This window comes from Falco peregrinus, chromosome 3 (genome assembly GCF_023634155.1).
Source record: "Falco peregrinus isolate bFalPer1 chromosome 3, bFalPer1.pri, whole genome shotgun sequence".
NCBI classification, from domain to species: domain Eukaryota; kingdom Metazoa; phylum Chordata; class Aves; order Falconiformes; family Falconidae; genus Falco; species Falco peregrinus.
Genome location: NC_073723.1, coordinates 122,243,266 through 122,268,607, shown reverse-complemented (window position 1 = coordinate 122,268,607; position 25,342 = coordinate 122,243,266). Strand labels below are relative to the sequence as shown.

Below are 25,342 nucleotides of genomic sequence, written 5' to 3'. Positions count from 1 at the left end.
CCATCTTCTTGCCCCAGAGAAGCAGCCATGCTCCTCAGCCAGGTTAAAACCTTTGCAGAAGAAAAAAAATCATGAAAATCCCTAAACCACTGATTTTTAAGCAGGGAAGTACAAGGCTTGAGCAAACAAATGTGACCCGTGGGCCTTGCCGCTCGCTGGAGAAATGGGGACTTTTTTTTCCCCTAGAAGATACTGGGTCAAGCAAAGCAAAATCAAAATCCCCCTCATCCACAGGATTTGGCCTGTTTCTCTGGGAGTGCCTGTTTTCCCTCATCTCCCGCCCCATCCTCACCCCTGCCACAACCCGGGGTGGGGAAGGACCCGTTTGCACATGATAAATCCCTCTGCAGCTGGCCAAGGCGCTGGAGAACTTCAGTCATGGAGCTTCCCTAATTAACAGCATCCAGAGACACACAGGAGGCACCGAACCCGCTCTGATATTGCTGCAAAAACCAAAGAGAAAGAACCCAATTAACTTCTTGGTGCCCTTTCATTTTATGTCAAGACTGAGCTTTTAATGTGCTCGGGAGAGACACAAGATCGGAGTTTCAGAGCGGTTTGGTACTCCTGGTTATGGGAGGGGGGTTAGACCTTGTCCCATCCTCCAGAGCCACCGAATGGGAGCGCAGGAGGCAGGGAGACTGCAACCCTGGCTGAGGGTGGGAAGCACTTGGAAAAGAGCTGGAATAGCACACAAACCATGTTGCTGGAGTGGACTTCCCCCCCCCCCCCTTCCTCTTGCTATTTTAACAGAGACAGACATGTCCTTGATGATTTTCAAGGGCTATAAATGTTTTATGTCCCTTTTCTCTGTGCTCAGACAGCAACTTTTCCTGATGCTCAGTGGAAGCAAGACCTGGAGCGGAGCAGCTGGGTGCTGCCAGGGTGCAAAGGGACCAGGACACCAGCTGCAGGGAGAGGATCCAGCCCTGTATCCACATGGAAAGTCAGCATCCCCCTGCATCACATCCTCTCCTTCCCCCCATCCCTAGAAGGGGATCCCACTGCCCAGCCTCTGTGCAGGATGGCTTTCTGCTGCAGAAAACCATATAGTTTTTAAAACCCTCTGGGGGCTTTGTTGCTCTCAAGAGTTATTTATAGCTGGAGGCAAACTGTGCTTGCTGGGAGCAGCTGGAATTGCACCAGGACAAGCAGGATCCAGCCCATGCCTGCAGCAGGGTGGTGGGTGCTGGGGTGAGCATCCCACCTGGAGCCAGAATCAGTCCCAAAACCACTGGGCCCCTGCACCACCATGGGAGAGAAGGTGTGGGATGCTCACCTGCTGGGGGTCAGGGGGTTTGTGGAGAGAGTTGGAGTTTTTTAGATCAAATCTGGAGCAAAGAGGATGAGTTGCAGATGAGAGGCTCAGGAACAGCCCAGCCACTGGTTTGCAGCTCCTATCCAAAAACGCAGTCACCCAACCCAACCTATTTCACCAAGAGCATTTCCCAGGGGGTGGGAAATTCACCCCATGTGGCCCCTCATCTGCTCTGAGCATCCAAAGTGGAGCAGGAGGGAAGAAATGGTCCCTTCCCCAAAACCTTGGCGTCCAGCCCTGCTCCTCTCACACACCCGGCTGGGGGAGGGCTTGCCCAGCTTAATTGCTGGCAGCCTGTCCTCCTCACGTCCTGACTTTAATACAGTCCATCAAGCAAAACACTCCGGCTGAAGGAAGGAAAATAAGGGGGGAGAGGGATGGGAAGGGGACGCCCGGCTGCCTGTAGGCAGCAGCCATTTCCCAAACCCGGGGATGCAGCAGCCTGCCAGCACGAGGCACATGGGGATGAGGGGCATGTCACCCTATCCCTGCCCGATGGAAAGCAACTGCTCCTTCCCCTGTCCCAGCATTGCTAGCAGCATGAAGCTGTTCGGCATGGATCCAGTAATGCTTTTCATCCAGAGGTTACAGCACTAGGATGCATGGCCCCAGGGGAATTAGCCCGGCTGCAGAAGCATCCTTTGCTTGTGCTGGTAAGAGCAAACAGAGCGTTTGGAGCTAGGTCAGAAGGAAAAAAAGACCACATTTGTGTTCCCAGGACCCTCTCCCATACTGCCAGGTGCTTTGCAGCCGGGATGGCCCCAGCCAGATCCTCGCCCCACACCAGGCTGGTGGGACTAGCAGCCAAATGAAAAAAACAGAAATAAACTCTTTTTACCAAATATTGTATCAGGGTCTATACAGAGGAGCCCACGGGGTTGATCTTCCTCAGTCATTTCGCTGGTGCTTTTAGCCCAGCACAACACCTGCTTGAGGACTGGAAAGGAGCACCCCGAGGAGACAGCTCCATCTATTTAGATACAAAAAGTCACTGTTTAGACCCAAAAACTTGCTCCTCTGGCAGGAAGCAGCCAGAACACAGAGCTATTGCTTCCTTCAGCCCCAGCCACCCCTGCCTGCTGCCTTCCCTTTACAGATGGTGTAATTTCAATTTCCTCCCAGGTCTGGGTGTGTTTGAAGCTGGATTGCTGCACAGAGTCTGACCAGGCTTTTTTTTCACCTTTTCACATCTCAACTGAAATTACCCAACGGATGTGCCTTTCAGACTATTTCTGGTCTTGTTTGGGATGCTACACACACAAATAGAGGTTGGCTGGCTGCAGAGTGAGCTCAGATTTGGTAAACAGGATCCTTCACACACACATCTCTGGCTGGGCAAGCCCGTATGTAGCAGGGGCATTTCCTGAACATACAGGAGATCCACAGGATTTCATGCCAACAGAGGACAGTGGCTTGCTCCAAGGATGCAGACCCTCATGGCGCATCCTCTCTGCTGACTCTTTGCAGCCCCTTTTTACTGCAAGAGTAAGCAGGCACAGTCTGGTTGAGCTCAGCCCAAAGACAAGGAGGCACAGCTGCTCCAGACGTGGTGGGCACTGCTGCGGGATGCCACTAGCAAAGAAATGTCCATAGGGATGCGTACATCCCCATGAGGGACGATGCTCCAGGGACCAGCCAGTGGGTACCAGGCAATCCCTGCAAACCCAGCCATGCCCATCTGATCCCCATGCCACGTTCAGTGGATTCCTTGTCTCTTCCTCCACAGCAGCAAGAGCCTTCCTCCCACTCTCCCCCTCCAGCCTTTGGCTGGGTGCTTGAAGAGCTCTCGCCATGGAAAATAAAGGGATTCAGGATCCTCCACAGCCAGGAGCTGTTCCCATCTAGAATGCTGCAATGATCCCCTTGGCATGGAGAGCATCTACCCACCTCCACACGAACAGCCCTGGGGATCACAAGTGGTGGCTTTAAGGACACCTATGTAGGGACATTTGGGGATGGCACAACCCACACTGCAAGGTCCTGTGCATGGCTTTAAATGCCACAGCCTGGAGATGGAACAGGCACCTTGAGTCGGAGGAGCAGACGTTAATTAAACCCAATTAATGGCAAGAGGGCAAAGCGGAAGAATGAGCTGCATCACCCCAGTTACAGCACTGAGGGGTGCGGCTCATCACTAACACCCCAAAAATCCTAGGGTTCCTGCCCAGCAAAGCAAGCCCCTGCAGCCCCAGCAACCCCACTCCATGCTGCAGGAGATGCTGCAGTGCTACAAAGGACACCCCAAGAGCCAGGCCAGCTTGCTAACCCTCCCTACAGCCCTCTCCCACAGCCTAATTGCAGCTTGCCAGGCAGCTAACAAGCAAGTTACACCCAAAACAATTATTTACTGAAAAATGGGGAGAAACAGCTCCTTTCAGTGCCAGGAGAAAACAAAAACAATGGATTAATCGATTACGGAGGCTGGGTGCTGTTGGGGCCCATGTCCCAGGCAGCTCCGCTCACCTGGGCAGCCCAGCAGGGTGCAGCTCTGGCATGCACAGGTCCCCGGGGAGCCTGCGGTGGGGGGATGATGCCCCCTGGCCATAAGACCAGCACAGAGCCCCATTTCACCCCAGCTTGCTACACCTGATGCCTTGAGTGCCTATACGATGCCCAGGTCCTTGTTTAACACCCCGATTTCTCCATCAGTAAATACGTGTTGGCACGCTCCCTAATTAACAGCAGGTTCATTAACAGCAGGATCCCCCACCCCCCAGGTTTCCAAGGGATGTTTGTAATCATTCTCTGACAGAGGCAACAGCAGCACTGCACAGGGCTCCACACACCCTGGCAGGGCACAGACTTGCAGTCACTGGTAGTTAATGAGGGCTTAATTAGCGCTCATCAGTGCCATGTGGTGCTCCAGGTCACAGCCCCTGGCACCCAAGCGCACTGCCCAGGTTGGGGTGCACCAAGCTCATCAGGCCTCAGGAGGAGGGGAGTGCCCTGCAAAGCTGATTTATTATGTGCTGCATTATTTGTCCTGGAGGAGGCAATGAGAAAGGGGGTGGTGACACCGTCCAAGGACCAAAGCACCCCAAAGTCACAGGGACATGGCAGCTGCCTCTCCCAGCACCTCCAAAAAAGGGAACCTCACACTCAGAGCAGCCTCCTGGGTGCGGGTGAAAATATCATCGGAGCTGCATAAAATCATCCCATTTCATCAACAAATACCTGGCAGCTCTGGGTTTTTCCACTGGGCCAGAGCCAGGGCTTTGGAGGCATTTAAGTGCCGGTCCCTGCTTCCTCCCCACGCTCCCCATAAGTGCCATCTCCCGTGACACTCAGCTCTGGCTCTTAAGTACCCTCATCCTGGTGGCAGGAGATTCCCACGACACCCTCACCTAACACTGAGCAAATATACTTGGAGCCTGTGTACAAGGGAGAAGGAAAATTAAAGGCCGAGTGATGTTACTCGCCAGAAAGCCTCCAAAATGGGGAAAAAAATGCATTATTCCAGCTTCCTCTGATTCATCTTCATGGGTTGCGATGGAGAGGTTTCCCAGCAGCATCTCGAGACACAACAGACATTCTCAGGACAGGCAGCACCTAGAAAAGTTGTTAGGAGCCCAGTGGACCAAAATTTGCTTTAAATGATCTGGAAATGGGGGACCTACACCTAGTTTGGGGCAGTAAAGCTCTTTGTGCACGCTGTGCCAGTACCACTCACTGCCTCTGCAAGGAAAACTGCTTTGGGGTAGGAGAGAAACACAGGGGCTTTCTGTTCAGTTATAGCTTTCCTTGCAAAAAATAAGAAATAATTAAGGGTTTTTTTTAAATGCCCATTTTGGACCAAAACTCCCACTCTCTGTCCCCAAAATGCATCCCTCTGCTATATTTGTGACATTTGCTAACGCGAGCATCACTTATAAACCAAGCCAAACTCACACTTGGGACTACACGCCTTCCTTAGCAGTTATTCAGCCCAACCAACGCGGCTCATGAAATAGCTTCATTCCGCTCTCCTCCTCCTCCAGAAAACAGCATTTTTTGGCAAATAAACTGTTTTGCCAACAAGTTGTGCTCCACGCTGCCTGAGAGACGATGCTTGTCCCAGCTCTAGCCTCCTCCACCTCAATGGGCCCCAATTCAGGTCCCCCACACTGGGGCTGCAGTGGTGGGGACACATGCCCAGGCTCCCCCACATTAAGGTTTTCTGCCCTCTTGCTAAAACACTCCTTATTTCGCCACTGGCCAGGAAAGAAGAAGCAACCCTGAGGTTGCTGCTGTTATTTTTATCTTGAAATAAGTAGTTTGAACTGTGGCCAAGCTGTTCCGAAGGAGGGAAATGCTTTGCATTGTGACCGCAGAGATGTAAACACATGCAGCCTCCCTTTTGGCAGGGGCACATCACGTGGCTGAGGCAGAGTGCACATCCTGATCCAGACCGGACAGAGCTAGAATCACCTATTCTGGGATGCTGAGGTGGAAAAGGGGGATGCAAGTTTTGGGAAGCATCACTCCCAGGGTGGGGATGCAGTGGTACTGTTCACCCCCAGATAGATGCTGTCTCCTCCATCTGCTCAATGCATTTCACACACTGCCACAGCTGAGTGAAATACTGGTTTAACCAGAATTAACTTTTCCAGTAATTTTAACAAAAAGCTTTGAAAGAACCAGCTCTAAAAATGCTTTTACCATCCTGACAACAAAAAGGAGCATCCCTGTGCCACCTGCATGACCCCAGGTTCAATTCCATTCCTTCCTGACCACAGCAAGACCCCTCAAAACACTGTTTGTCAGGGCAGATGCTGCAACCAGTTTGAGTTTGGCAACCCCAGGAGCCACTCTTTGCCTGGATCCAGTCACATCCTTCCCTCCTGCCTTGACTTCCAACAGCTCCTGTCCTGCCCCGCAGGGCTGGGCACAAAAGGGGGGCCTTTGCCCTTGCTCATGAAGGTCGCCAAAACACTTGGGAGCTTTGCACAAGAAACTCGGCGTAAATGTCAAATTAATTAACTGGGAAAGATGTATGCATTGCCACAAAAAGCTCTCTGTTTCACCCCGCTGCCCTTACTCCCACCTCCGCTCTCCCCAGAGCCAGGCACTGGCTACGTATGGCTTGTGAAAGCCACGGCCAGGGGAGGCAAAGGGCTGCTGGACACTCCTGATGGGAAATATTTCCCCCTGCTATAAAGCACCACATCAAGGGAACAGGGAAAAAGCACAAAGCAAGGATGGAAAAGCTGGGAAACCCTCTCCGGCAGCTGCTGCTCCTCCCTCCGTGCACGTGCTGTGGCACCGTCTCCAGGGACACAGCCGGGGAGGGATGAGCATCTTCTGCCGGGGCCAGGCTGACACTGCCGGGCTGAAAAAGAGGCACGTCCCCCTTTCTGCCCATGAGAGGCTCGACAGCATCACCGGTTTTGCGGGGTAAATCTTTCTCCAGCAGCCCCCCAGGGTCCTGAGCCAAAGGAGCCTTATGCAGGCGTTAACCAGCGTGGGGAGGGGCTGAGGACCACAGCTCTGGGGAAGGTACCCCTGCCTGCTGGTCCCAGGGGACAGCAATCCCCGTGCTGAAGGGGATTTCTCCCCACAAATAATGGCTCTCCACCTCCTGAGCACCGAGGCTGGGTTTGCAGAGATGCTGAGTGCCAGGTTCACGCATCAAGGAGCAGAATAAAAGCAAAAAAACCACTCAGAGCCACACAAGGAAAAGATCGGACCAGGCCTCCTTGCCCCGCTCTGAGCATGGGGGAAGCTCGGTGGGATGAGGGTGTGGGTACAGAATTAACGCCCTGACCAAAAACTGTTTTAAAGCTTTAAAGGTTCGGGAAGGGAAAGGCGGCAGTCTCCCAGGCCACAGCCTGGCAGGGTTTGGTACCCAGCTCACGTTGTGTGGGGACAGGGAAGGGCATTCCCCCAGCCCCGCTGCCGTCTCCCAGGGTTGCCACCACCTCCCACAGCTCTTCTGAGGGAAAAGGAGCTTCAGGGACACTTGTGGACTTAACCCCCACACCACATACAGGCAGGACAGTGGCCAGAGGACCCTGCACCCCTTAAGAAGCTCTGGGACCCCCTTTTTTTTCTTTCTTTTTTTTTCCCTCAATTTCCTTATGATCTTGCTTCACCTCTTTCTCGTAAGAGGAAGGAGCTGGGTACTGAGTGCGGCTGGAGGGGGAGAGCTGGGGTGTCCCTACAAATGGGGCTGGGTCTGACCACCACATTACCCCAGTTTACACCAGGGAGCTCAAATCCACACCCCTGGGAGTCAGGCTGAGCCCCAGCAAACTCAATACATGCCACACAATTTCACGGCAGCCCCTGGAGCCCCCACAAACCTCAGAAGGGAAAGACCCTACCACAGCCCCCGTGCCAGGCTGGCCGGGGAGCTGCCAACCCCTGACTGCTGGCAGACTTCATGGGAACAAGCGTGCCCTGCAAACCCCCATATTGGTGGGACCCAGGGCTGCAGGGGTAAGCCCCCAGATCCTCTGCAGGGGGAGGTGGTTGATCCAACTCAAACCTCTGAGGGGCCACGGGGCATCTCTGGGTCCCACATTCCCCATTATCCCTTCAGATGCAGCCAAGGATGGATTTTAAGGGATTGCAAGGAGCGAGGGATGCCATACCACACTGAATCTCGCCCGGAGAGCCCCTCAGATACACACTGTGGGACTGAAGCAAAATCACCTTCCCAGTACCCTGTGAAGAGGAGCAGGATGAGGCCAGCCCCGAAGTAGCCCAGCCCCAGAGTCACCACAGGGAAAGCTCCAGCAGGGACAGGGACCTGAGCGCAGGACACATAGAAAGGTTACAGGTAGTCGATGCTCTCTGTAATTGAGGTCACACGGGGCTGGCTGGACCCACTCCCCCAGCACCTCGCTGCAGCCTAGCGCACAGGCCACCCTCACTGATTAAAGCTCATCAGCTTGCTCTTTGCCTGCATCTAATTAATGCGAGTGGTGCTGCCTGGCACTGCCCTTTCCCCGCTCTGTCCCCAAACTATTCCCAGCCACCAGCATCCCAGCTCCCTACCAAGGCCCTGTGCGAAGGAGGAAGAGGAGGAAGCAGCAACCACCCCGGCCTGTGTGTGGTCTGCAGGGTGGGGAGCAGCCAGCTCTCCCAGCTGCACAGAAAACAGCTTGTTCTTGGATTCTCAAGTGTCTAATAAGGGGTTGAGCTCACCCCCACCATGGGCACAGCTGACGCAGGGGCTCCTCTCCACCCAGCTGCCAGGATCTTCGGTTCAAGACCTCATCCTCAAAGCCATCCACAGCTGGCTCCAAAGTGATGGAGCAGGAGATGGGGGTCAGCAGTGATGCAGAGGGTGAGCTTGTGAGCTTTCCAGCCCTGGGGAATCCTGGCTAAAACAAAACCTCCATGTCCATGACGCTGTTGGAAAAACCCACTGCCAGGATTGGGTCTTGCCAGGAGAGGCAGGCCTTGCCCCACAGCCCTCCCACAGAGGCACACAAAGGGTTAAAGGGACCAATCCCAACAGACGGATACAAACACAGATACAGACACAGGGCCAAGCGGGATCGAAGCCACCACAACATCAAAGGGAAGCGTCAATTCCCGGGAGACTCGTTATGGTTCCCAGACCCTCAGCAACACCACAAGACTGGCAGCCGTGTTCCTCTGCACTGCCTGGGCCAGGGCTGGGACACACAGCACTGGGTGCATCCCCAGGAGCTCACAGGGTAGGTACCAGCAGGAGCCAGAGTTATTTGTCCAGTCTCCACAATGCAAACATTAATTACTTCTCCAGGCACTGCTCTGGAGAAGGGCTCCCTGGCAGCGACCAGGATCCTGCACAGGGTTTGCAGGCAGCGTTACCCAGTTGCCTGCACAACTGCACAAGGGACACGAGGGTCCCCAAATCCATCCCCCACGCCACTGGCACCACAGCTGGCTGGTATGTACCAGAGCTGTGCCAAGCCACTGGTTCCCATTCTGGTGACCCCACGGAGAAGCTGAGACATTGTCCAACAAGACCAAACGACTTTAAAACTTCAGCAAAGAGGAGGAGAGGAGAGGCCTTGGTCACCTCCAGGTGAGGATGCCCCATAGCCCCTGGAACATCCTTCAGGGAGGGAAGCAGCCGCCTCCCTCCCCCAGCCTCTGTGGTGCCCAGGAGCATCCCATCACCGCTCCTATCCTGGCATTTAACAAGTCTGTAACCTTTCCTGCCTAATTATCCTTAGCAAATGCCAGCAACCACCTGCATCACCATCCACTAACCACAACTAAAATTCCCTAAAGGGGAAGGGGAAATGCTTATTTGGGAGGGCAGTGAGCACCCATGCAGCCGACCCCATGCCTGCCACAGGTACTGGAGGTGCTGGCACAGCCACACTCACCTCTCACTGCCACAGGCACCCAGTGATGGAAGGGAGCTGTCAGCAGAGCTCAGGCTTCCCCGGATCAATAGCAAAGTGCAATATTCAGTTTAATAAACTGCCCTTTGATTCATGGCATGACATCACCGGGAGCCACAATATTTATTGTCACTCAGACAAGTAAATCACGCACCTGATGGTCTCCTCCATAGCGGCTCAGCAGACTCCTCGGAAACACTAAAGTTGCATCTGCCTCTTTGGGAGGGGAATAACCACTGCCAGGAAAGCCGGGCAAACACCCCACATGCACCCATTGCCTCACAGAAATCAGGGTGCCATCCTGCAGTGCCCACAAACCAGAACGCCAGGAGGATGGGGAAGGGCTCTGGATTATTGAATACAGCAGGTTGCCCGCTGGCAACCAGCCAGGCCCTGGGACTTCTTCCCCTCTTACAGAGGGGGGGAATAGGCAGCCTTATTTCCCCCCCCCCCCCCCCCCCCCCCCACTACACTCTCCCATTCCTTCTGGGCTGTGCTGGTTGCATGGGAAAAGCATCTTCTGGCTGCAGGAGGATCCTTTCCATAGAGCATCACTAAACAGCCAGTACCCCACAAAGCCACCCTGGCTCCCCCAAACGCTCCTGTAAGCAACTTGCAAAGAGTGAGCACAGGGCAGGGCGCAGGCAGGGTATAGGCAGGAAGTGGGCAGGGGGGCTCTGATGGAGGGTATCCCAGCCAGAGCATGCTGGCCATGGGGAGAAGCAGTTTTGGAAGTACCACGAGAAGCCATGGACCCTTTCCTCCTGCCAGTAGCAAAATTCCCTCCCATGGGCAGGGCTGGGAAAACCTCCCGGGAAGAGCCGGTGCAGAGCGGGGCAATGTCCACGCAGGCAAGGGGCGAGTAGCAGGCAGGGCTTGCCTGCACTTACCCCATACAGCCGCGAGGGCGATTCCAGGGGGCAGGCAGGGGGACAGGCAGGGATGGGGCAACACCGCCCCCCCGCCCCCCCCGTTTCTTCTGCCACAAAGCAGGAGCGAGTTTTCCCTCCCTGTCCCCCCTCACAGGGTCATTTTTAAAGCGTGTTTCCCTACGACCTTCAAATGGCATCTGCCGCCAGCCTACTCCCCACGCACACCGGGGGGGGGGGGGGTGTGGGCACCCCGCCCCCCACCCCACCTGCCAGCTGCTGCCGGCCCTGCCTGTACTGCGGGGCTGAGCCCCTGCCCCAGCCCTGCCCGCACCCCGGGGCTGAGCCCCTGCCTGGGGAGGGGGCGCAGGGGAAGAGGGCACCCGGGCGGGCAGCGGCTGCGCAGGGGTTCGGGGGGTTGTGCAGGCGGTGGCGGTGGGGCAGCACGGGGCAGGGGGCGGGGAGTGGAGCTCCCGGGGAGGTGGGCGCCCCCCAGCCCCGAGCAGGGGGCGAGCCCCAGCGTGGGCGGCGGAGTCCCAGAGCCCCCCATTCAGCCACCCAGCCAGGTGCCCCAGAGCCCAGCCGCGCAGGGGGGCGGCTCCGGGACCCCCCCCCACGCCGGGTGCGGGGCCCAGGGCAGGCTGTCGCGGCCAGCGGGTGCCGGACCCCCCCGCCCAATCCAATACCGCTCCCGCGGCCCCCGCCCGCTGCCGCTCCGCTCACGATGCCGATCGCGCCCCCCTGAGCTCGGCCCCGGTCCCGGTGCCGCTCCACTCACGATGCCGACCCCCCCCATCCCGGTGCCGGTCCACGCACGATGCCGGTGCCCCCCCTCCGAGCCCGGTACCGGTCCCCCGCCCGCTGCCGCTCCACTCACGATACCTATCCCCCCACACCCCGGTGCCCCCAGCCCGCTGCCGCTCCACGCACGATGCCGGTGCCCTTCACCCGCTGCCGCTCCACGCACGATACCGATCGCCGCCCCCCAGCCCGTTGCCTGTGTCCCCCCCGCCCGCTGCCGGTCCACGCATGATGCCTACCCCCCTCCCGCCGCCTACCGATGGCCCCCCGGCCCCCCGCGCCCCCCCGGCACTCACCAGCGCGGCGCGGCCGTTGAGCAGCAGCAGCAGCGGCAGCAGCACCGCAAGGCTCCGCAGCCCCCGGGGCGCCGGCGGCGGCACCTCCCCGGGCATCTTCCTGCCGCAAGGACGCTGGCGGCGGCGGCGGCGGCTGCAGCGGCGGGAGGCGGCGGCGGGGGCGGGGAAGGGCCTTTGTTGCCGCCGCCCGCGGGAGGCGGTGTGGGTGCGGGCCGCCGCGCCGCCCTCCCCGCCGCGTCCCCCCTGCGCCGCCCTGCAGGAAGCACCGGCCCCCCCCCGCCTTGGACCGGCCCCGCCACCCGGAGGGTGTGGGGTGGTGGTGGGGTTGCACTGGGGTAGGGAAAGGATTGGGGTAAACTGGGGGGGGGGCGGGGTTGGGGAGATAGGGTAGCTGGGGCAGATGGGGGGGCTCTGGGGTAGATATAATGGGGGAGCTGGGGGCAGATTCGGAACCCAAAGGTAAATACCAGGGAGATCGGCAGCAGACTAGGGGGAGCTGGGGAAGAGTGGGGGATCCCAGGGGGAGATGGGGCAGACTGGGAAGTCCCGGGGGGAGATGGGGGCGGGGAGATGGGGCAGATTGGGGAGGTCTCAAGGGGAGCTAGAGCAGATTGAGGGGTCCCGGGGGGAGATGGGGGGGGAGATGGGGCAGATTGTCGAGGTCTCAAGGGGAGCTAGAGCAGATTGGGGGGGTCCCGGGGGGAGATGGGGGGAGCTGGGGCAGACTGGGCAGTCCCACGGGGAGGTGGGGGGGAGGTGGGGGGGAGCTGGGGCAGATTGGGGTGTCCCGAAGGTAGATGGGTGGAGCTGGGGCAGATTGGGCATGTCTCAGGGGGAGCTAGAGCAGATTGGGAGGGTCCCAGCGGGAGATGGGGCAAACTGGGTGGTCCCGGGGGGAGCTGGGGCAGATTGGGGAGTCCCAAAGGTAGATGGGTGGAGCTGGGGCAGACTGGGGGGTCCCAGGGGGAGATGGGAGGAGCTGGGGCAGACTGGGAGGACCTAAGGGGAGACTGGGGAGTCCCAGGGGGAGGTGGGGGGTCCTGGGGCAGACAAGGTCACCTCAGGATAGATGGGGGAGAGGCACCAGGGCAGATGGAGGCCCTGGGATCTGTCTCCAGGAAGGGACCCCCACTCTGCCCACTCCCTCCGTGGGACACTTGGTCACCCCTGGGTGGGTGCTGGGGCCAGGGCCACCCCCAGGCTACAACCCGGGAGGGGGAACCCCCCCTGGGCAGGGCCGGAACTTGCCCTCAGCACAAAAAAAAGGGGGCAACAATGGGCTAAGAGGACAGGGTGGTCCCCGGTCATGACAGTGGCTTCCAGGGGACTGCCAGGTCACCTAGTGGTGGCTTTGCTCCGAACTGGGGGATTCGGTCACCCTGCTGGGCCCGGGAGATTGTGGCTCTGGGTGAGATGGGATGAGCCGGGATGGGGCATCAGTAAGTCCTTCCTCACACACACGTGTAACTCCTCTGAATGGCGTTTGCATGCTTTCTCTGAAAAGCCTAAATATATACTCGCCTTCCCATAAAACCCCTCATGTGAATCCAAAATATACACGGGGAGCAGGCTGAGGGGGGAGCAGGGGGAGCAGCTGGGGCAGGGGCTTTGCCTTCCCAGCATCGCCGGTTTAGGAGGGGAAATCGGCCAAATTCAGCTAAAAATGGAGATGCAGCCCGTGGCCTGGAGCATGTCCTGCGGCCGAGCATCCTCCCAGTGGGGCACTCGGGGCAGCCCTCCTCTTTGGGGGGTGCAACATCGCCGGAGGGGGTCTGTCCCGAGGTCCCCACCTGAGTCACTTCTCTCTGTTTTAATTGTGCTGTAATTAGAACGATCCAAGCTAACAATATTTTTTTTAAAGTGCGCTAGTATCATCAGCAAGAAGCTGGGGGGGGAGAGCAAAACCCGAGGAAAGGCTTTGGGATGGGGCGGGGACCTGGGGAGGTTCCTGAGGCAAGGGGTATCCCTAGGCCGGAGGGTCCCTGGGGCAAAGGCGGGGTCCCTGGCAGGGGTGTCTCTGGGGCAGGGAGTCCCTGGGCAGGGGTCCCTGGACAAGGGGAGCGTGGAGCCGCGGGCCGGGGGCGCGTTGCTGGGGCTGCACCGCCCCGCCGTGGCCGCGGCCACCCCTGCAGCTCCGCCGCTGCCCCTGGATGGAGCCTGGAGGCAGAAGGCCCCGTAGGTCCCCACCAAGGGGTTGTCACCCGAGCGGTGGCCCCTGAGGAGCGACGGGGAGAGAGGTGCCCCCTACAAGCAAGTCGGGGTCCCGCGGGGGGTGCGGCGCGGCTGCCACCGCGTCCTTTTCTGCCCCACTGCGACCATGGTCCGGTTCTGTCGGGTCAGGGTGAGTGTGATAAACCCCAGCCAATGTGATGGACCCCACTGGTGTGATGGAATCCACTGATGTGCTGGACCCCTTCGCTTCCCTCCTCCAGCAGCAGCCGACAGCCGTGCTCATGATTAAAAGCCCGCACAGACCGACATGGCTGTACCCTTCCCGGCAAGCCCCCACCGTGCCCCCTCCCTTACCGCAGCAGGCCCAGCACCACCAGCCAGGGGACAGCTGCCCAGGCTCAGCCCCAACCATGCTGGCCACATCTTTCCTCCCAGCTCAGGGACAGAGCAGGAGCCTGCGGGTCTGGGCAGGAGCTAAACCCATCCTTGACACCTTTGCTGCGCTGCCGTGGTGGGACAGATGCCCGTGTTAGGCACGGACCCATGAGTGTCTGCAGGAGGAAACGGGGAGCCTGGGGAGACTGTCACGCTGCTCTCCACCTGAGATACACATGCTCAATGCTAATTAAATTAAACTTGAAATATACATATATATCCCTTGCTTTCACCACGTTGTGCCCCAAATCTACAGCCACGCTGCTGCCTGGCTGAGCTGCTCAGCACCAGGGTTTAAACAAAGCATTGAAGAGCTGTAAGGGCTGTAAGGGCTACAAGGGTTGTAAAAACTGCAACAGCAGGAGCCCCAGAGGCTCTGGGATGTGGGACCCGAGTCCTCCTATACGCTCATGGCTTGGTGTGATGCCTGGCCCAGAGGCACAGGCTGGCTCCAAAACCAGGGCAAAAAAAGGTGTCAGAAAGCCCAAGTCAACTCTCTGCTACATTTAACAATGAGTGTGAAAACAGATTAAAACTGCTGCTGAGTTGCAGGGGTACGGGGTTTTGCTGAGGGGCAAGCAGAAGGAAACGGCAGCGTGGGAAGGATCAGTAATTTGATACATTCTCCAAAATCAAATGTTTTAATGCATAAGACAAAAAACTAACTTCCTGCAAGACAGGAAGTTTCTACCCCTCCATCAATTTATCAGATGTCACCCTGTTTGCACAAATGCTCAGACTTCTCAGGATTTCCCAAATGACTCTGTCAATAACCTTCAGAAAAGGGTCTTTAAAACCAGGAGCCGCCAACCTGCACTGCAGGGACAGGGCAGGTCCTGTGCACGGGCAAAGGGAGGAAAACTGGTGGGGAGAGGTGGCTGACTTGCTCCCCAAGCAAGGGTCCCAGCTGGAGCCCTGTTTGAGGGCACAGGGGATGTAACGTGCAGAGCTTGAGTTTCTCAGTGACAGGGAATTCGACAATAAAGGACAGACACCACTCCGGCAGCAGAGACACTGGGGGCAGGGGTGGGATGTGACAAAGGCAAGCAGCACAGTCCAGCACCAGGCTCCCATCCCATCACTTCTTGGGCAGGAGAGCTTGGGACTGGGGAAAGTCTCCAAGGAAACACGCACTGAGCACTTTGCTTTGCTTTTCTAGCAATTCTCCGTGAGCCAGGAAACATCACACCACCCAATATTGCTGGGACACCCCCACGCTGGCTGCTGGGTGCAGCTCCCCAGGCCCCTCAGAGCGCCCTTCCTCCCCACACCCCAGAGCACGAAGAGGAGGAGGAGGATAGAAATGGCTTCTGCACAACCACCAGCTCTGCAGAGCACCAGCCCCAGCGTGCGAAGAGGGCAGGAGGGTGAAAGCAGCAGAGGAAACCACCAGCAGAAGACAAGAGGTACCAGGGGATGTTACTCCCGGCCCCTCTTGCCAAGTTGCTCTGCTTAAACTGAGCCAGAGATGCAGGGTGGCTGCCTACCTCCAACTTGTTGCCAGAGGATGGAGGCTGCAGGTGCTATGAGTTTGTGTGGGCTCTGAAGAGGTTTAGATGTGCTCAAAGAGGAGAAGGGGCAGAATCCAAAGAGCCAAAACGCCAGAGCCCATGAGGATGGTGGCAGTGAGAAGCAGTGACAGACAGGGGGTCACTCCACTCTTCGTTTTCCACATCTATCTGTTGTTGCTCAGAGCAGGCGCAGCTGCCCTCAGCCAACACGGGGAGGCTGCTCTTAAATAAAATAAAGAGGCAAAAAGATGTGGGGGTGGCACTCTGTCATGCTGGAAGCAAACACAAAGCCAGATTCCAAAGTTCTGTATTTTTCAAAATAAAGATCACACATTGTTTAGAGACAATCTACACAAGAGTTACAAAAAATAGTCGCCCAGGCATAAGCATACACAGGTTTGTTAATTATACACATATGGTTACAAGTGTGCTTGCAAAAAAGTTCATTGGAAATATACACAAGGCTCTGTAAATGTACACCGCGTAGTGTTACAATTCTATATTCAAACAAGGAAAATTGACAGTATGTTACATTCACTTACAAGTAGACAAAATGCAAAATACAGTTCATCTTCTGTACAAAAAGGGAAGGTGATTCACACTTTACAAGGTGAAAAGGGACTCTGATTGTAAGGAAAACTAGGGGATCCTGTACTTTTGCACTTTTTGTTTCTTACTGTCACAAAATAAGCAAAACATTACTTTTTAAGAGTCAAAAAAACACTATTTTGAACTGAATAATTTTTGTATAACATTTAGAAAGGATTGCTACTGTTCAACTAGGTGACAAATAAAACCAAGCATTTATTTTTTTTTTAAACATTAACTAGGCTGTATAAAGAGAACATTTCCTTCAAAAGAAAAAATTTACTTCTGGTTGAAATTACAATTTACAATATACAACACTATATGCTACGACCATAAAAGGTGTGAATATACACTGAAATGCACAGGTTTTGCTAATTTTTTTTCTTACCAAAAAACGGGTTTATGTCAATTCAAACTTCTCCACATTTACATTACAGAGGTTTACAAATGTACAATTGTACAGTCAGAAGTATGTTCCACTACTAGGGTACATTATAGATACAGATCAGACATCAAAACAAGAAAATACTACAAATTTTTATATATGTAAAGTCTACACCAAGTATACACTATATATTTATAGAAGCAAGACCAAAGCCGAGTTGGATTTTCTTTTTTTCCTCATGCTAAATAATCAAATTGTGTCTCTCAATGTTAACAGAACAAACAGAGTAGGCAGTAAACAAGTACACCCACCCCCCCACCCCCTCACTTTAAAAACTTTCTGGGTGCATATGTTTTCCTCCCCAAAACCACAGCTAAGCTACCTCCTTTTGCATGTTAAACTGAAAAAAAAAAAAAAAAGGCAATTAAAACGTTTCAAAAACTTAATTAATTTTTTAACTGAAGCTTTAGCAAGTTGATTTTTAAATATTTATAAACAGCGTTAAATGCATCATTTGTGCCATTTAACTAAAATTCAAACTTCTTGCTGACTTTTGACTAAAAGGAGAAAAAACCAGGTATTTGCAAAAAGGTTGCCTGCAAGGCAGATGAATTAAAAATGGGGGGTTTTGTTTTCTTCAAACCAACCACCCTGAAAGTTTCCACATTTGGAATATAGATACAACAGTGAACAAAAATGTGGCCTTCCATGTACATTTGATACCTATGTACAAGTATTCTATACACCAGTAAAACAGCAGGGCAATTAGTTAATTAAAAAAAATAATTAGTACGTTATGCATAATAAAATTAAAGAAATTTACAAAGGCTTTTTTTTTTTTTCTTTTTAGCGGTTTAGCAACCATAAAATGTTTTCTAACTGTATACTGGAATATCGCTGGTTGCTGGTTGTAGAAACCGGATGGCCAGTGAGCTCCTCCCCAGTGCGCTGCCTCAGATGATACCGTTTGGTGGCCCGCAAATGGGCCCCAGGTCCACCCCATTCTTCATGTAGTATTTCTCCAGCTTGGCCAAAATGTGTTTGCCATAGGTGTACTTGCGCAGTGTAGCAATGTGAGGCCGGATCTAGAGATAAAAGAAGAGTGGGTGAAGCTTCGGAACCAGAGTTACAGCCACGTCAATCCCGAGCGAGCTCTGGGTGCCCCATGGCCAGAGGGGCTGGCCACCAGTGGGCAGCCAGGAGACCACAGAAATGCCATTTACTGTAATCACATCATTTACTGTGAATCAAGCTAATGTTCTTTAACTCATGGATGTTATTTTTAGGAGGAACTTCTGGTCAAGCAGGTGGCATCGTCTTGAGCCGTATTACTGGAATCCAGCTGGATCCAAGTGTGTGGATGGATACAGGGCTTTGTCCCAAGAGAGGGAGCCAGAAAGACATGACCACTGGGGTGCTCAAGCTTCCCAAGGGTGCCTGATGCTCTGCCTCCAGCCCAGGGGCAAACACACTAAGGTCAAAAAGGCGTCAGAAGGGTCTAGTGGGGCTGAGCAGCTTTTGCTGAACACGAGCGGGGTCCTCTGCCTCCTTCCAGGCTACAGGCTGAGCTTCAGAGCTGCTACAAGCCTGGAAGAGCTGCTGGTAGGAATTTCAGCAGCACAGCTGAAAGAGCTACTGGGAGAGGCAAGCAGCATTAATTCTTGATTAATTTCTGAACCTGACAGTTAAAATGCTTATTTTAAGCAGGGAAGAGGTCTATGGAAGCAAACTTCACCCGCTCACACTGTTGCAGAGTATAAGTCACTTTCAATGGCACTGTCATTACTGTAGCCAGAGTAAAACCACCTCTACTGCCAGAGCACCTGAACAAGGAAAGCTGTTTGCATTGTACCATTATGCTGCTGAAGTTCTCCTGGACAGTTTCAGAGGAATGAGACATAAGAGCAATTCCTTTTAATTGCTAGATGAGAAATATCCCCCACCAACAGCACATTCCTGTAATAACACAATTACGATGGACTCCCTACAAGCTGCAAACAGGGTGAGAAACCAGCCAGCACATGGTGTACCACACTCCCTGCTCCCCCCATGGATACACCACCATTACTCGCCTGCACCAAGACTGACCATAAAACTGCCATGGGAAATCCATCCCAAACTCATCCATTTCATCAGCTCAGCCTCTAGCCGTTTAAATTCCTATTTCACTTCAAGGACCCCTCTTGTAATAATCATAAATTTATGTCTTGGCCCTCCACACATCCCATTTCCATTCCCAAGCCCACCTCCAAAACTGCTGCTCTGAGGTTAAGCAGAAGTAAAGCTTCCCAGGTCCAACAGTTTGCTCTTTGTTTGTCTCCATTTCCAAGATCTTTTTTTTTTTAACTAATAGAACTGTTTAAGTTACTTTTCAGTATTATTTTTTTTCAATAAAAGTGCTGTCTTTAACAATAACACAAACTGCTCGTTTGTACTAATAGCAATTTTCACAGTCCAAAAGCAACAGTCAATACACTCAATTTTCCCAGGCTTTCACTCAGCTTGATAGCATAGCTGAAATCTTCATCTTCACTCAGTCCTATTTAAGCTGTCATCCCAGTTTTATTTTTGACAGCCACACTGATAATCTAATTATCATTTTATTCAAAAGACTTCGCTTGACAGGAAAAAGAACAAGTCAGTAGAGATCATTTGGGTGGGTTATTTTTCAGTATACAAATCTCTCTATATACAGATTAGCAAAATCCACAGGTCATTCTGCTACAGTTAAACTGTGTATATCCCTTGCCATACATTTTTATTTAATTATATTCATCATTTCTTTTGCACCAGTACAGATTTTGATTTAAAAGAACTACTCTGAATGATTCCTAAACCTAAGAATTAACCTCCCTGAAGATTATTTCAGCTGCATTTATGTTGTTTATATACCAGTTGACTGCCCTGTGTGGGTAAAAATCAGCTCCCTTACACAGATAATACCCACTTCTTTTTACAGAAAAATCGCTCGGTCCATTTTACTCAGGGTTTCTTAAATACACTCGATTTCATTGGGATTTGAATACCTGACACTCCTCTCAGTTCCTCTTAGTAAATACAGGTTTTTCCAAGATAGTGTTAGTATTTTATTTCTAGTAAGAAAGTACCAGCTGTTTTTCACAGAGTAACAGACCCTAAAACATGTGACTGAAGAAAATAATCTCAGTTCTACTACACATTTAAAAGCCTATTTTTTTTTCCCCCATTCATTACAAGTATGAAGACCCACAAATGTGACCTTTAAAAGCAGGAAAATGAAGACGTCACCTGATTTTTACAGCTTCCTGCCCTTGGGGGGGCAGCAGGCACATAGCCTTGGGAGGTAGGACTGGCAGTAATGCATTATTTAATTCCAAAATGTCTTTCCTTTTGACAAATAATTAAGTCCTGAAACTGTTACGCATTTAAACACCACAGCATAATGCTAACTGTGGAAATCTCTCATCAAAACCGCACTCAAAACTGAGAAATAGAGAATCTGATGAATGGCTGCAGGCTCAGGTGCTACAGCAACACGCCCCGTCAGTGCAGCATTACCAGCCAACCCGCCTGTCCCTATCAGGGCTACAAAGCAGGGACGTGAAGCAACAAGACAGCATGGGCAGCCCTCAGAAACGCAACCCGCAGGTCTGCCAAGGTCTGGCTCGGCTCCACTGAGCGCATAGAATTGCTCTCATCAGTGAACGCAGTTCTCAGTGAGGGCAAGTGTGTCATCATTGCCAGACCTTCAGAGGACCCTTGCAAGGCACCAACCCATGGCACTGGCTGCAGTAAGTCTTGGCATTTTTCAGCAGTATTTGCTATACCACAAGCGTGGAACTAGGTTAATAGGTCAAAAAGATTGCTAGAAGCAACCAGCTAGTTTTAAGTCCAAATGGCACCTTTATTTCACACTGTCGTATTTCAGCTACTACTGAAACACACAACTTTGAAATACCTCTGTCGTTAGGAAATTCTAATGGCAAAAGCAATCATCTCAGTCTTATTTTCTCTCTGCAACCAGTGTGGCAGCGACAAGCCTTACATCCTTATCAATCGATGGCAGCTGCTTACCTTGTGCATGACAATCTTCCGCTGAGCTGGTTCTGCCACATCGATCATCTTCTGTACCACGTAGTTGGCGTACTGATCTTTCATCATGGTGTATAAGGCACTGTGAGGGCCATCATTCATAGTGCACACCTCATCAATCAACATGGCACGTTCCGTACGGGAGGCGTGAGTAACACATTTCTCCACCACATTGCTGTAACAATAAAGGGACAACCTGTGAGTGTGCAACATCTCTGCTGGGCTTTTCATTCCACCCCAGGGAGCTCTCTTACACTTCTAGCAAGGGCAGACCATCTGGGAGAGACACGTGCTGGCACATAAGTTCAGCAACATGAAAAAGATGAGCAGTCCAAGGCACTTGGGATCTTAGTGGGAATTTGGAGGACCTGCTCAGGTTTTATTTCACCCAAATTTGTGTAACTCTATGATGATGTTGTATTTGAGATCAGCATCTGTTCTCCTGGTGTGGCCATTAGAGAAGCAGAGAGTTGTTCTTCCGTTGGTTTTCTCAGTACTGGAGCTTGACGGGAACAGAGGTCCAAGGTTATAACAGGGAAATGCTTACCTAGGTACGAAAGATTTTAGCAAAGGCAGGGAACTTCCAGAATTCCTGCATCTATTACATGACTAGTCTCTGCTCTCCAGAAAGCCAAGTTAATAGGTTCATAGGATATATGAAAGGGGATTGAGAGTTCTGCTAGTCTTATTTTCTGCATCCCTGACTGCATCATAAAATCACCAAGTGGTTTGCCACAACCAGTGCTCAGCTTGGGACATCCTACACTAATTCACGCTCCATCTGGAAAGAAGTTTAGGAAAACAGAGTAAGGCAAGTCAGGGAGAAAGAATCTGAAATAACATTAAGACCACGTTCTTCTAATTCTTGTTAATATTACACTTCCCTTGTGTCCATAAATACTAAAGCACTATTTTACTTATCAAAAGGGGGGAATATTGAGCCTTTTAAGAGCTCAGCCTTCATGTTCAAATGGCTAGAAACACACACAAAATGAATTTATGGATGTGGAAAGTATTACTTTTTCTTGACATGGACTAAGGTACTCTGATTTTGCTTCCACCCATGTGTAGCTCTGTAGCATGCGGACTAACAACCTTGGACTGCTGCAGCTTCCCTGAGAGGACATCATTATGCATATCTCAAAAAGGAGGGCAAGACTTAGCACATAAAAAGCCCCGATTCTTCCATGAAAAGTGGGATGAAAAAGAATTGTTGCTATATTGACTTCCCAAATTCCCTCGTGGCTTGACAGCATCCCAGGGGCAGTGAAATGCTCTTATGGTGTGTTATTATTTAAGGGATAGCGACCACTTAAAAAAAACACCAAAGCAAAATAAAGAAAACACCACACACAAATTCTTGGTCAAGTTCAGGAACCTGGATTAGACCTACTCTTCCAGATCTTCACCCTCACTCATAACAAGTAAAAGTTACCCTGCCAGTCACTCATCCCAGTTTATAAGCAGTTATAAATAGCACTCCATTGTTAAGCAAGAAGTTATTTTCACCTCTTTTCACCTACCTACACCCCACCCCTAACTATTCTGCAACTCTAGCATGTGCCCATGCTCCCACAGGGTGTGGAGACTTTAAAGAACAAATTCATACCTAGCAAATTTATGCTGACTCAACACAAGCACGTTTCCTCTAATTTCTGCTACAATCTTGCTCTTATCCTCAGGCCGACCGTGTTCTAGTACATGCTGGATAACATAGTTCCCATACTGATCCTGTTTGAGAGATAGCAGAAGCATGTGACAAAACACAGACAGGAACCATTAATATCAATCTAGTTCCCAATGTGCATTAAGATTTACAAACTTGAACTAAACACTAATTAAAACAGCTACTGTACAAATCACATAAATACTTTCTACTTCTACAAAAATGTGCATTCTAGAGTTTTACCAGGAGGTAAAAATGCTACATCTTTGCACCAATTATAAAACTCAAACCAATGTCCTTCAACAGGGAATGTCAATACAAGAGGAAAGGCAGCTAGGAAGGGGGTGTGCATAAAACCAACACATTTTAGGAACCCCAACAACCTGGCACTTTCTTTTCCTGGAAGTAATCGGCTCTTCACATCAAATCCCTTTAGATGTTACTTGCACTGTAACTTCTGGAGTGAAAGCATTAAGACACACACCCACTCAAGATTCTTTTCAAAAAGGAAAGTAACTACAATTTTTGATACTGGCTGGATACGATGCATTTCTTGCCTGATGCGTTCCTTCCCACTCCTTCCCAGGAACGGAGTCCCTGTGTTCACCTGACCCCAGCAGCACTATAGCTGCAGTCCCAAATAGGCTGCTGGGAGCTTTCCTAATACAAACCAGTAATCAAGAAACATCTTGCACATTCTCCCTTCCCACGCTGACCTGAACAAGCTGCTCGGTGTGTTGGTGAAGTTCTTCCAAGATGGGAAGGGTCTGCTCAGGAAGACAGTGCTCGAGGATCCTCTGGATCACACGACAGCCATATGGATGTGTAGACAACGCAAAAACCTGTGTTCAACAAAGACAGGCAAGCACAGGTAGCAACACATCTGTTAGCCTTTGTGAACCCTAGAAATCTTTTGGAATTAGATGAACATGTGGTGGTTTTTCCCAGGCACGGTAGGTAATGGCAGCTCCAGATACATAAACTGAAACTGGAAACATCTGTTACCCACTGCCACAGCTCTAACTAGGTGATCACCAGCACATCACATCCCTACCTGTGCTTTAGCTTCCCCATTCATGAAACAGGAAAACAAATGGTAAAGCCTCTTGATTAATAAAAAGAGCTCTTTTACAACCAAGAATTATTATAAGCTGTGTTAAAAAACTATTTCAAAAGAATAAATCCAGCATATTGTTTGCCAGTTATGTATTTTAAAGCTATGCAGAAAATGGTATGAACCAGAAAGGTTAAAAATGCTCAGCAAGGGATTTTCCTCAACTATTTGGATTTGTTAAAAAGCCTTAACTGTGCTTAGGAGATGTGACAACAAAGAACCTTCTTTCTCATTTCTAATGGATTACCAAATCTGTTAGTAAGAACATGACACATTTTATTATTGCTGTAGTTTTCTGTCTAAAGCACAAAGTCCTATTTGGTTGCTTAAAATTAACAAAAGTAGCAAATCCAAGCAGTGAAGTTAAATTGACATTCTACAAATTTTTAGTAATTATTGAGTAAGCTGCACAGGAAAACAGGACTTGGAAGTGCAATTAACTGCAGAAAAAGTCTTGAGGCAGTATGTTTTATCTTCCATATCAGAGTTCAGATGAAACTGAGATGGCTGGCCAAAGAAACATCAGTGCCATCAACCAAGTTCCCAGAGGTATTTCTGCCTTGCCTAACTCCCTAGTGGAAGGTCCAAAGCTAAACTCTTAACCAGTAAATCTGCTGAGCAAGTTTCTAGCTAGAATCCTCCTTGTTTTGACAGTCAAGCAAGTCCCCACTTCCACAGCTGTTCCAGGAGCAGCTGAACTAATAAAGCCTGGTTCCTGCTATAATAGCCCCAGGCTATCCTCACACCCCTGTGGCAAAACCCTCAATACTTCAAAGTCCCCCACCAAAGCCAATTAAGTTAAAGTTAGAAAAGCCCAAACCAGCGCTTTTGTAATGGAAGACAAGCTGACTACAGGTAGAATAAAGAAGCCAGCTATGCAATTAATATCCAGGACACAAATTCAGGGGAGAATACCAGAAAAAAACCCAGGAGAACGAAGCACAAATAACTGCCCTTTTCTAGGTGAAAATCATTGTTTTCCCCATGTCTGAGACCCTTGGGAAACATCAGTCCTCTAAGCCATCCTTGCAGACAAGGATCATAATGAAAGTTTACTACACCCATCACAAAACTATGCTCACCACCTTTACTATGAAGATGGATTAGTGAAAGACTTGTTTTCCCCTCCATCAGTCAAAAAATACTTGATGTTCCAGGAAAACATATTTTTTCAAGGATGCTTTACTGTGATATACCTGCACAAAAATGATAATAGAGACATGACCAAAGAGTTTCTAGGCTCCCTAACGTTGCTGCATAAACCTTTCAACTGATACTTTCTAAAATTTAAAATTCAAAATAGTTGAATAAATTACAGTCACTCTCATGCTATTCAAAGCAACATGTAAGAATACAAAGAATGAGAGTCAGTATCTTGGTCAAGGACTTACCTGTCCCTTAAATGCATCAATGATAAACTGCAGGGACTGAGGCTGCACACATTCAATACACTTCTGCACCACATGATTACCATTCTGGTCCTTCACGCACTTCAGGACGTGGCCATCCAACTCCCGTACCATCTCATTCTATTAAGAGGACAGAAAGACAAACAGAAAGCACCACCAGGATTCATGGCCGAAAAATGTAAAGTTTTCACTGCTAAATGTGGTCAAGAATATGAAAGGTATGAAGGATGCACCCGTGTCTTTCAAACTGGAAGTTTTCCTGTGGCCAAGTCCTGAGATAAAGCTGGCTGTGCTATAGAAACCACCAAGAAAAACACTGCTACAAAATGAAGATGAAGCACTCCTTTCATTGAATTTAAGCGTCCTCTTACAAATTAACTATC

The 25,342-nt window shown here is 51.3% G+C and overlaps 2 protein-coding genes, 1 long non-coding RNA gene and 1 other non-coding gene across 16 annotated transcripts in view; 1 reads left to right on the top strand and 3 right to left on the bottom strand.

The window, feature by feature from the left end:
• Positions 1-11,781, bottom strand: part of SDC3 (syndecan 3) — a 42,015-nt gene extending 30,234 nt beyond the window's left edge. Inside the window, exon 1 of the mRNA XM_055800594.1 lies at positions 11,609-11,781. Coding sequence (XP_055656569.1) covers positions 11,609-11,704 — 96 coding nt within the window. The 5' untranslated portion in view covers positions 11,705-11,781. The remainder of the gene's footprint in view (positions 1-11,608) is intronic.
• Positions 11,782-13,408: 1,627 nt separating this feature from the next.
• On the top strand, positions 13,409-16,638 carry LOC129783993 (uncharacterized). Its single transcript, XR_008746231.1, has 2 exons — positions 13,409-13,949; positions 15,375-16,638. It is a non-coding gene; the product is annotated as an uncharacterized LOC129783993 (long non-coding RNA).
• Positions 16,018-25,342, bottom strand: part of PUM1 (pumilio RNA binding family member 1) — a 79,419-nt gene continuing 70,094 nt past the window's right edge. For all 13 annotated transcript variants that reach the window (XM_055798261.1, XM_055798252.1, XM_055798250.1 and 10 more), the window contains 5 exons: positions 24,942-25,079; positions 23,153-23,278; positions 22,380-22,501; positions 20,753-20,945; positions 16,018-17,784 (listed from right to left, as the gene is read on the bottom strand). In XM_055798261.1, the coding sequence (XP_055654236.1) occupies positions 17,653-17,784; positions 20,753-20,945; positions 22,380-22,501; positions 23,153-23,278; positions 24,942-25,079 (711 nt within the window). In that variant the 3' untranslated portion in view covers positions 16,018-17,652. The remainder of the gene's footprint in view (positions 17,785-20,752; positions 20,946-22,379; positions 22,502-23,152; positions 23,279-24,941; positions 25,080-25,342) is intronic.
• Positions 20,338-20,423, bottom strand: LOC114011551 (small nucleolar RNA SNORD103/SNORD85). Its single transcript, XR_003553486.1, has one exon. It is a non-coding gene; the product is annotated as a small nucleolar RNA SNORD103/SNORD85 (small nucleolar RNA).